The following is a 12,067-nucleotide window of genomic DNA, read 5'->3' on the forward strand; positions in this document are numbered from 1 at the left end:
AACCCCGGGAATTAGGGTTTTCTCCACTCAGCGCCTACTCGCCGAGTCCTCCTTACTGACTCGTCGAGTCGGCTATTTAACACGCGACCCAGTCGCGACTCTACTCGCCGAGTCCATCCCTGGACTTGCCGAGTCACTCTCTCACAACTTACCCTTTTAGCCCTTCAACTCTACTCTTGATATTTCAGGATGTTACAATTCTCCCCCATTTAAATTAGGCTTCGTCCTCGAAGCCTACAGCAACTCAACTCCAGGAATATTCCCACAACGTGCCACCTGGCCTTAATCGGACCAGGTCCCACAAGGCACACCTATCGAAACTCGAACACAATTTCCCTTTCCTTACGGTGTCCTGACCACCGTCTCGAACCGGGCACCGGCTGTACCCTCTGATAATCACACACAATGTCCAAAAATTACCCAAGATGCAACTCTGCTCAAAATCTCAACAATCATTTGACCCATAAGGGCTAGAAAACCATGAACCATCGGATCCCCGATCCAAATCCCACTCTATCCATTCCGTGACGACGGAAATACCCATTCTCACTCTCAGGGAAACTCTCACGAGTTCCCCTCTTGCACCCGCATACGCATGCTAAACTAGATCTAACACCCTCAGTTAAGGAAAACCCGTCACACTGACGACATCTCCAACATCCCCAGGAGGGAACACCACTACGCACACAACCCTTGATCAGAATCAAGCTGGGAGTCCCAGACTCCATCCCTGCATCTATCCTGAAACTCTTGGCTCTACACCCACGGAATCCCTTCCGCGTCCTCAGCAGACATCCCAACATGATGTCATTCCATACCACTCTCACAGACACAATGTCCAATCACCGTACTCCAAATTATCCATTCTCACTACTACTTTCACTTCCGTGAACCAACACTTTCCCCATCAAATGAGGGTCCGACACCTCCTCCCATACAACAGCTCAAAGGGTGGCATACCAATGCACTAATGATGGCTGTTGATATAGGATAACTCAACCAAGGATAAATACGTGCCGCAGCTCCCTCCGAAATCTAATACATATGCCCGAAGCATGTCTTTGAGCGTCTGAATCGTTCGCTTGCTCTGAAGTGTCCTCAGACATCATCATGATAAGCTCTAGCTCATTTCTCATATCCCTCTTCGAGACTGAGCACCAGGTCAGCTTTTGACTCCACAGCTGAGCCTCCAAAGATCACCCATATCATGATCCAAATATCCCACTAACTTCTTCCTCGTGACCACTATCCTGGCCCAGTGACACGCAAGTCAAAAAATTCTCTTTTCCTCATGCGAGAAAAATACAATCCAATCGAGGATCGTCTTAACTCTAATCTCTGGTTTCTGTTGCGCATATCCCTTGCACATCTCGTCGTATCCCTCGACAGAGACGGAGACCCCAGTCTCGCCCCCGGTTCAACACCCAGGCTCCAAAAACTCAATACTAGGGATACTCAAACCCAAAACTCTTCCACATCATACACTGATTGGAGAACATTCCATCATCACATTCTCTTGCCATTTAGTGAGTACTACGGCTCCCCGCAGTATCACAACATCCTCTGACTAGTGAGTACTACGGCTCCCCGCAGCATCACCACACCCTCTGACTAGTGAGTACTACGACTCCCCGCAACATCACAACACCCTCTGACTAGTGAGTACTACGGCTCCCCGCAGTATCACAACACCCTCTGACCCCACTAGCTCATGCGTCGCAGACTATCATAGGAAGCTACCCATACTTGACTTGATTATGCATCACAGACTCTGGAGGCAATCGGCATATCAAAATGCCCACCCTTGCGAAGATCCACTCTCTCGAATAATCTCCCTAGATGCCCATACTCGAAGGGTTCCCGCTAGATCCATAGTTACCTGATATGCCACAAGTCGTCTCAACTCAAGATTCACGAGTAACTCCGAAATAAAGATATCATTCCCGGATACCTCGGAATACCCCAACAGAACATCACAAGATCCTGCCACCACCACTGGTCTCCTGCCCCAAAGCATCATATAGATACAATAATATATTTCCTTTGAACCCCATAATTAGATCTGCATCTTTCCAAATTGCAACTTCGGTGTATCCAATTTCTCAATTGGAGTACGAGGAAACGCTAAGGCTACGAAACACGCTGATAATTCTCCGAAACCCTTTTTCCACCGCTCAAAAGCAAGGATACACCTACCGACCCGGGAGTTGGCTGCCCAAACATTCTCTATCTACTTGCAACAACACTGACCACTAAACACCTGTCGTGGAGACATTCATCCTTCTCAAACAAGTACTTCCCGCATTTACTCACTCTGACCCCTTTCCTCGATCACCGACATCTCTGGTCTCATGATTTCTTACCGCATATCTCTATACTCCACTTATAACTGCTCTTGACAAATCTCTACTTTCTTACATACGTTACCCGGTTCTCCCCCACTTAGGGTTCGAACCATCACCAAATAGCACACAACCAACCCATAACTATTTTCACCAGCAAAAACGCACCTGCCCCCGGAAAGTGCTACACAACACCCGATAATCCCCCCTTAAGGAAATCAATCGACCTCATATACTCTGAACCTCTGATGAACTCCTCAAGAACTTCTCGTCACGACTGCCCCTAGTCGTTCCAAATCTCGTACCAATCTAGTACCAAACAACTCAACTGCTCAATAACATCCCTGACTCATAGACTGAGCCACAAAATCATCGTACCCCTCACCTCAACTCATCGACCAACGCTCCAACACCGGGATCATCCCATGATCAGGGACCCACTCCCATATTCAACACCCAACACAGATAGAAAACTCTTTGCACCGCTAAACTCGACTGAACTCCCCACTGATACCACTACAAAACATCCTACTATACTCAAATAGGTGTAGTGTGGTCCTCGACTATCTCAGTCCCAACTGACTATCTGCTCATGATAAATCACTGCCTCGCGGCACACATGCTATCTGATATTCTGGTGGGAAATCATCATCAATGACGACCTGCAAGGTTTACCCCCAAACCCAAAACTAAAACATCATGCTTCTCATATTTTGCACACGAACATAATCAGTACCTCCCAGATCATAGAAGGTGACATCTCCTTTATCGACTGATCGTTCAACCCAGATCGAAATTCTCCCTTCTCACTGACTCCTTACTAAAATACTCTGAGGGGCTCTCGATCTCCCTCTCAAGGGACGCCTCTTCGAACTAAATCATGACCGGATAACCGGAGAACCACAAGCATCATTCACTACAAACCATGGTACTCATTCCATGACATCTATTCTCAATATGCTCCGGTGTATGGTACCCTAACCATAACATCACTCCCCAATCCGCTCCGATGTATGGTACCCGGACCATAACATCACTCCTCAATCCGCTCCGATGTATGGTACTCGAACCATAACATCACTCCTCAATCCGCTCCGATGTATGGTACTCGAACCATAACATCACTCCTCAATCCGCTCCGATGTATGGTACTCGAACCATAACATCACTCCTCAATCCGCTCCGATGTATGATACTCGAACCATAACATCACTCCTCAATCCGCTCCGCTGTATGGTACTCGAACCATAACATCACTCCTCAATCCGCTCCGATGTATGGTACTCGAACCATAACATCACTCCTCAATCCGCTCCGATGTATGGTACTCGAACCATAACATCACTCCTCAATCCGCTCCTTAGGACCTTTAGAATACTCCCTGTATCAAGTATGGGTCCTCTACTTTCAGTAGTACGGGACCATACTACCTGCCACATCTACCCATACTTTCCACACGGACCATCCCAGAGCTCCTAAGTAGCTGCTCGACCTGCTCTTTCATCAATCCCATCGTGCGTGCTCGCTCCCCAGCGAGATTCTCTACTCTACCAACGCACTCATCTGGCTAGGGTTACTCCCTAGGCTCTTCCGTTGTCCTCCCACTTCTTTGCTATCAGCTGCTGAAGAGCTCCTAATGATGCCAACCATCTACCTCCTGAATATCGTCATATTCACTTGGTAGCTGACTCTCATCATCGAGAGTTCCACAAAGCACAAAGCAAGCAGCATTCGAGCATCGAAGAATACATAGGACTCCCTCTCTGTGATAACTCCACTTTCTCGGCTCATCATTGGAAGTACCACTGAACTCTGTAACTCTACCCCTCATGGGTTCTAACTGGATACTCTCACTCATCACATACTCAAAAGCATAACACATATAACAACAAGTCCTAGGCTAAGGCATCACAAATCAGGCCACTCTAGTCCTAAGATATGAAATACCTAGCCTGTCTCTAGCATGCAATAATATCTCATAAAGTGCATCATAAATATCTCTAACAAAAAAGTAAGGGTATTTTGGGAAATCACCGTTTGGGTTCTGGCTGATTGTACACACTGCTCTTTCTTGCTTTCTCTTTGAACTCTTATTCACTTTTAGAAAATTATTTCATTGAAAACTTTTCTTACTTCCTCAGTTTGAGTCCAGATTTACCCGAAGGCGCATCCGAATCCCTCAAACCAAGGCTCTGATACCAACTTGTAACACCGAAAATTTCAAAACAATTTTTCATTTAAAATAATCATTTTATTCTTAGAAACACGTGTTTAAAAATCTCATTCATAATCGAATTACAAAACATAACTCCATTTTCACTTGCATAGAAAACCAGGATCCTCCAGAACATGACTCTTTCTCTGGTGTGTACAATCAAGCCGGTGCCGTCCCGTGATACTGAAAGAAACCTGAAAAAAACATCACACAAAACACTGTAAGCACGAAGCTTAGTGAGTTCCCCAAAATACCACACACATAACACATACTAGCCACTCGAGGCTATAACTCTATGGGTCCGTGCACCCATACTCTGTGAACCCTCAGGTTCTAACTCTGTGAACCTTCCGGTTCTAACTCTGTAAACATGCACAACATAAATCACATAGAAATAATGCAGTACAACACATAACATACATAGCATACAAATACTCTGTCACATAACTCTGGTTACCTACTCAAGGTAGTGTATAGTGAGGAGACTCACCTGGCAAGCAGAAAGCAGATATCTCCACACTTGAATCTCGAACTCGCCACCGCCTAACACGTAAGGCAAATACTCTCATGACTATAACTCTATAATCAACCCTCTCATGGCACCCTCTTAAGGGTAAAAGACTATTTTACCCCTCACTTGGCCCAAAGGCCACATCGCTGACCAAACTCTAAAGTCAACGGTCAACTCTTGGTCAAGGACAAGGTCAAAGTCAACCTCTGACTGACCCTACTCGCCGAGTTCCCATAATCAGAACTTCACTCAATCCGCGACCTAACTCGCCGAGTCACCCCGAGACTCGCCGAGTCCAACAACTCTGAGTCCACTCGCACACAACTCACCGAGTCATCCCTTGACTCACCGATTCACGACTCAACCAGGGAATATCGGGACTCTTCGACAAGACTCGCCGAGTCCAAGAACAGACTCGCCGAGTCTAAGACTATCATCAACCTACTCGCCGAGTTGTTCATACAACTCGCCGAGTTCCAGGCCATCTTCATCCAACTTGCCGAGTTGTTCTTCCAACTCGCCGAGTCCCAGCTCATCTTCAAGCAACTCGTCGAGTACACCCATGTGACTCGCCGAGTACCACCGGGCTGAATCCATTCAGAAGCGTTCCAGGCCATGCAATTGCTCCAAAACATAGATCTAGTCTCCTACCACTCATCCATCACGTAAAGTGGCAAACTTTACGTGAATCCAAAGAGATCTAGGCTATTTGCACATTGGTTTAGGGTTTGGGACATGTAAGCTTCACTAAACACTCCAACACAGGGACTTTCATGCTCTCTGATTCTTCTCCCTTCCAGATCTAAGGTAGCAACCTCAGATCTAACCTCTAGACTTCCAATTACATCCATAGACAAGTTCCCACAAACCCCAAAATGAAGAAACAACATATTAACAGTCCAAGAACGAGATATTACCTCCAAGGGACGCCCCAACTGCAATGTAATTCGAATCCAAGCAAAGCCCCTTGCTCCAAGCCTTCAATCTCCCAAAATCCCTTCAATAATCATCTCCTTCAAGCTCCCAAATGAGATAGGATCACTCACACACGAAGGCTAAGGGTTTCTGGATTTAGGGATGAATAAAGAGGCTGAGAGTGGGCTGATATGTTCCTTATATAGGGCTCAACCCCGGGAATTAGGGTTTTCTCCACTTAGCGCCTACTCGCTGAGTCCTCCTTACTGACTCGCCGAGTCGGCTATTTAACACGCGACCCAGTCGTGACTCTACTTGCCGAGTCCATCCCTGGACTCGCCGAGTCACTCTCTCACAACTTACCCTTTTAGCCCTTCAACTCTACTCTTGATATTTCGGGATGTTACACATATGAGCTCTGTTTTTGACGTTCTTTATATCCTCGAGATCCTTTCGACAAGCACTACAACTTTCCTTTAGGCCTCAATAGTTAATTCTCACTCTATTTTAAATTCTTATTTTATAGAGCTTACACTGTAAAAGTCCGTGCAAAAATTATAACTCCTTCATACAAAATTCTTTCTCGATTGTCTCTATATCGGCGGGTTCGAATCTACGAGATCTTCAACTTTCTTTACATTGTTTTGGATAACAATTAACCGATCTATATTTCGATTTCTGTATCACACTGAAAGTTCGAAAGATCATAACTTGCTCATACGAAGTCAGATTTGGACGTTCGTTATATACATGCTTTCGCTTTTACAATTACTACAAATTTTGTTTAGGTTACTTCGACTAATAAACAACTTATCTCTGATTGACTTTTTTACGACACGCTTTTTCCGTATTGGGCTGAACACAAAACTTCGAACAATCAAAACTTCTCCATACGAAATCAGATTTAAGCGTTATTTATATCTACGAAAACCGTATTGACGTCTACTATATGATTATGATGATTATTTTAGCTAAAAAATAAATATATTTCTACCTCAAATTTTATAAACTAACAGTTTATATTGAATTTTATTGTAGAGTGAAAATAAGGTGTTACACTTTGGGTCCGGATTCACCACCGCCGATACTTAATTTCCAAGAACTATTCATGTAGGTGATGACTATAATGATTCCACCTTACCTGACAGTGTGAAAGTGGTTGGGGAAGAAGAAAAATGACGCCAACCAGATCTAGAAGAAGAAAGATGACGACAACTAGAGCTAGAACTACAGCAAAGATTTTTCCTCCTTTCCACCACCACTTGAGGCACTCTATATGAACCCTTCAACGGATGGATGCCACCTCTCCCGATAATACTCCATATCTAAATTAAGCCAACAAGATTGTGATAGTTTTGACATATGTTTGGTGCAAAGTTTAGTTGTCATAGTGTGAGTTCCCTTCTGATGATGTTAGAGAAAAAAGAGAAAGAAGAGGGGGGCAGGGTGGGGTGGGACTGGGGTTTTAGTGGGTATGGTAGTAGATATAATATTATGAAGTAATAATTTATTTTTATTTATTTAGGTAATAAAAAAGCCAAAATCAATTAGACCTGACAATTCGTGTATTCGTGTCATGAAAATATGTTAACCACGAATTTGACACGATACGATTACACGATGAGAAATAAACTTTATCACAATTTTTAAGATGTACTCGTGTTGTGTTTTTCACAAATTTATATTTGAAATTGCCAGATCTAAAATTAATTATAAAAAGAGTAATATAGTCTTCATATGGAGACAAGTTATCAATGTTTTCAACCAGGACTAAACCCGAGAATCCGACCAAAACACCTAATATTAAACATTCCAAATTTATTACTCTACTGTTGTTTTTGAAAATCATGGGTGGGGATTTTTCTCCCTAGTGGAAAAATTGTTGCCGTTAAATATATATAATATATAAATATTATTATCTGTTATATATAAAATATTGAATTTTCTTTAATCCTCGCAAACTGAATATTGTTATCTATTAAATATATAAAGTACTACAATTTTTTTCTCCAACTGTATAACAAACAAGAATTATCTGAACATAAAATAATAAATGCATGATTCCGGTGTTTGTTGAGAATGTTTTATTTTCTGTATCTACGCATTATATTAAAATTATAAAAAATTTCAATTTTGAAACCAATGATTAAAATAAGTTTATTTTTATATTTTATTTTAATTGCATTTAGTCTTTTGTTTTACCTAACAAGATACATGTTATGACACGTTAGGACTTAGGAAGGTAATTGTTTAGTTGCTTTACAATAGATTTTTAAATGTTTTTGCTTAATAAACCTCAAATTAGATGTCGTAATGTTATTGTGTACTTTTTCCTTTTAAGACAACAATGTATTGAATTTGATTGTGAAGTTGGGGTTGCTTTAATCTTTTCCTTTAATAACAATGTTTAAGAGCTCTTATCTTAAAATTTAAGTAATTTAAATTGAAAAATTGTCAAAACTTAGTTTCTATTTAATAAAATTATTTCAACATTTTAACACTCAAAATCGGTCTTATTATATAAGTTAAAAAATTACAATAATTAAACACAGTATTTAAGACTTAGCGAGTTTAATACAAAATTACCGAAGTTACAAACTAGTGATATTATATAATAAATCTAAAATATTTGAAAATATATAGCTTGCATATTTGACGTTGACTATAAACGTTCATAGGAGGTGCCAACGTTGAAAAATTTATTGATGGCCTAAATTATACATCATTTTCCTTTTCATAGAAAAAAAATAATATTACAGAAATTTACAGAAATAATTCTCTTAATTATATATATCTATATTTAAATACTTAAAAAAATCATAATATGACTATCCCCTCATTATTTATTTATTATTTATTATTTTTTTATAGAATCGATTTATAATAAAAAAAATACGTGAATGATTGATATTTAATAAAATTAAAGTTCTAAAATAAATAATTATTTCTTTTTGGTTACCTTTTGTTAATAAAATATTAATATAATTTCTACTTTTTCTTTTTTCAGTTTGAATTCAATTTGGTTATTTGTGTGTTTAGGTAACCTTCAATGTTCTTGTTGCCAGCAGTGGCTCACAATTGCCTTAAATACCACCATCTTCTCCTCTCAGCAGACAAACACAATTCAATCGGTTATCGATCGATTCCATTTCTGAAATTGGGATTACTCTACATTTGGGTTTCTTCTACAAACTGAAAACATGGTTGAAAATGATGGGTCTATTCGGATGCGGAAATCTAGAGAGATCGCGGCCATAGATGATCAAATTTCACATGAAAAACCCCAATTCTCAAATAAGAAGAATCAGAAGACGAAGAAGAATCAGAAGACCAAAACCGAGACGCAAAATCCGTATCCATTATTGAGATTTGAAGAAGCGCCAGAGTACATGAAGGATAACGAGTTTATTTTGGATTATTACAGAGCTGATTGGCCCCTGAAACAAGCTCTTTTCAGCTTATTTCAATGGCACAATGAAACCCTAAACGTATGGACGTAAGTATCATCTCTCTCTCTCTCTCTCTCTCTCTGTATCTATCTCTCTCGGTGCGTCTATCATTAATCTTCAAAATTTGGGGTTTTTCAATGATTCTCTTATGTTGTGAGCCTAAATCGTTACTACTTTATATGTATAAATTGTGGGTTTTTTAAGGAATTGCATCTCTGTTGAGTTTTGAGAACATGAATAGGATCGAAATTTTGCTGGGACATGATTAAAACCCCGGAGAGCTTCAATGGGTTTGATTCTGTAACAAGTGTAGTACAATGTTCATAAAAATCTGTACATTTTTACCATCATCACCCTCTGAATTTTTCTTGAGTTGGAGCTTTAAACATTTGTTGACTTTTTACGCGTAAGCTGTCAATCACTCAATTGCCTCTCTGTCTTAATCAAGCAAGTTTAAAATGTGTTTCTTGATTTCTTCTGTAGCAATCATTGTATCATATGCTTTATGACTTACATTGTTCAAAAAGACCATAACCTTTTTTCATTAATTTCAATTAGGGTTCATAATAAAATCGTTTACAAGTTACAACCATGCTAGTGATTTACCTTTCTGTTCTATCTATTTATGGGTTTTTATCTTTTTCATAATGCTAGCGATTTAGATAAACATTTTTATCCTTAAATACCCCTGATCCATCTTTCTGTCCATGAAACAAATCTAGAGGTTACATAACTTATAAGGGTAGAAACGGAATCGAGCTTTATAACTGTTAAATAAACTAATATGGGCAAAAATCTTTAAAGAAACTAACGTTATGCATCAAAGATGTTACAACTAGTATTAACAATTTGCTTGTTTTCTTATTCAGACACTTAATTGGATTCATTTTATTTGTGGGATTAACAATTGCAAACTTGATGCCTGTTCCTCAAGTCTCAGATTTGCTCAATATATTAACATGGTATGTAAAGATTCTTTCTTTTCCACTCAAGATTCCTCTTTTGATTTCTATTAGACTTCACCACATGTTTCTCCTTTTTATTCAATAAAGCTTGATTTTTTTCGACGATTTGTAATTTTACATTTTGGCATTAATCATGAATCGAGCTTAATTTTATTCAATTTTGCAGGTCTTTTCCATTAAATCCAGGTTCAAACGCTTCAAATAATTCAATAATGGTAAGTAGTTATATAACCATTTGACTACAAAAGTCAACATTTTTATCGAGATACTAAATGAATGAAGTGATTACAGGATACACCAAAACTCATAGACTTGAAGCACGGATCACCGCTAGAAATGGACATATCACCACCACTACTGGCGGCAACACGGTGGCCATTCTTTGTATTCTTGGGCGGAACCCTATTCTGCCTCCTCTCCTCCTCCACCTGCCACCTCTTCGGCTGCCACTCCCACCGCCTGAGCCTCCAACTCCTCCAGCTAGACTACATCGGAATCGCAGTCATGATCATCACCTCTTTCTTCCCACCGATCTACTACATCTTTCAATGTTCTCCACACTGGCAATTTATCTACCTAGGTGGGGTCACCATCATGGGTGGATTTACGATTATAACCCTGTTATCCCCCGCACTCTCAACTGGAAAGTTTCGATCTTTTCGTGCTTTTCTCTTCATGGCGATGGGCCTTTTCGGGTTATTACCTGCCATTCATGGTACAATGTTGAATTGGAATGAACCATATACGAAGTCAACTTTGGTGTATGAGTCAGCAATGGCGGCTTCCTATTTGATTGGAACTATGTTTTATGTTTGTCGGATCCCGGAAAGATGGAAACCGGGTTGGTTTGATTTAGCGGGTCATAGCCACCAAATCTTTCATTGTTTTGTGATTTTGGGTGCGTTGTCTCATTATGGTGCTGCTCTTGTGTTTCTTGAATTCCGAGGTCAAGTTGGGTGTTAGTAGGTCAACTTTGGTCAATAGTCGTTTAATTTAATTGATGTTTTATGACATATATTGTTGTCTTAAAACATTGGTTAATATGTTTTGTATTGTTTCATATGTTTTACCATAAATTTGTTCTATGTTGTGTACCATTAAAATTTAAAGGGATGTCATGTAAAAGTTGTAGCCAAGTGAATAGAGAGATTTTTTCATTTTATCTGTTTATTTTGTATATGAAAAAGACATTGAAATATTGAATATATTTTTACTATTGTAGGGCTAAGCTTTGTTTTATTTTTAAGGGTGGATTTCGTTCATCTCTTTATAAACTTTAAAATACCATATGACATTACTAAAGCTATTTCTATTAGTGAGTGGCTCATCAAAAATCACCCAAAAAGAACATAAAAATGAAAAGAAAAGTGACGAGTGGATCACACGAATGGCCTAGCTGTGGATGATTTTAGTATAATGTAATTTATAGATTATAGTGGAGTTCAGATTTTGTTTTTATAACAAGTTAGAAGGTGCGAAGTGTATATTTCTATCAACATTGAATGATGATAGATGCTTATATTTGGTAATAAAAAGAATATGAGTTCTATAAAACCCAAGGTACTGGTCTCATATCAATGCCTTGATTCAATATTGTTCTTTGAATAACTATCTTCATAATCCGAATTTTATGTAATCTAGATATAGGGTCGAAATATCATATTCCGACG

General features: G+C 39.7%; 1 protein-coding gene across 1 annotated transcript; it reads left to right on the top strand.

The window, feature by feature from the left end:
• The first annotated feature begins 9,030 nt into the window (after positions 1-9,030).
• On the top strand, positions 9,031-11,559 carry LOC145053647 (heptahelical transmembrane protein 1-like). The gene is made up of 4 exons (XM_079001720.1): positions 9,031-9,479; positions 10,302-10,394; positions 10,564-10,612; positions 10,689-11,559. The coding sequence occupies exons 1-4, from the start codon at positions 9,184-9,186 to the stop codon at positions 11,358-11,360; spliced, it is 1,110 nt and encodes a 369-aa protein (XP_078857846.1). The 5' UTR covers positions 9,031-9,183; the 3' UTR covers positions 11,361-11,559.
• Positions 11,560-12,067: the final 508 nt, after the last annotated feature.

Source organism: Lactuca serriola, chromosome 5, assembly GCF_051521515.1.
Source record: "Lactuca serriola cultivar US96UC23 chromosome 5, Lser_US96UC23_V15, whole genome shotgun sequence".
In the NCBI taxonomy this organism is placed as follows: domain Eukaryota; kingdom Viridiplantae; phylum Streptophyta; class Magnoliopsida; order Asterales; family Asteraceae; genus Lactuca; species Lactuca serriola.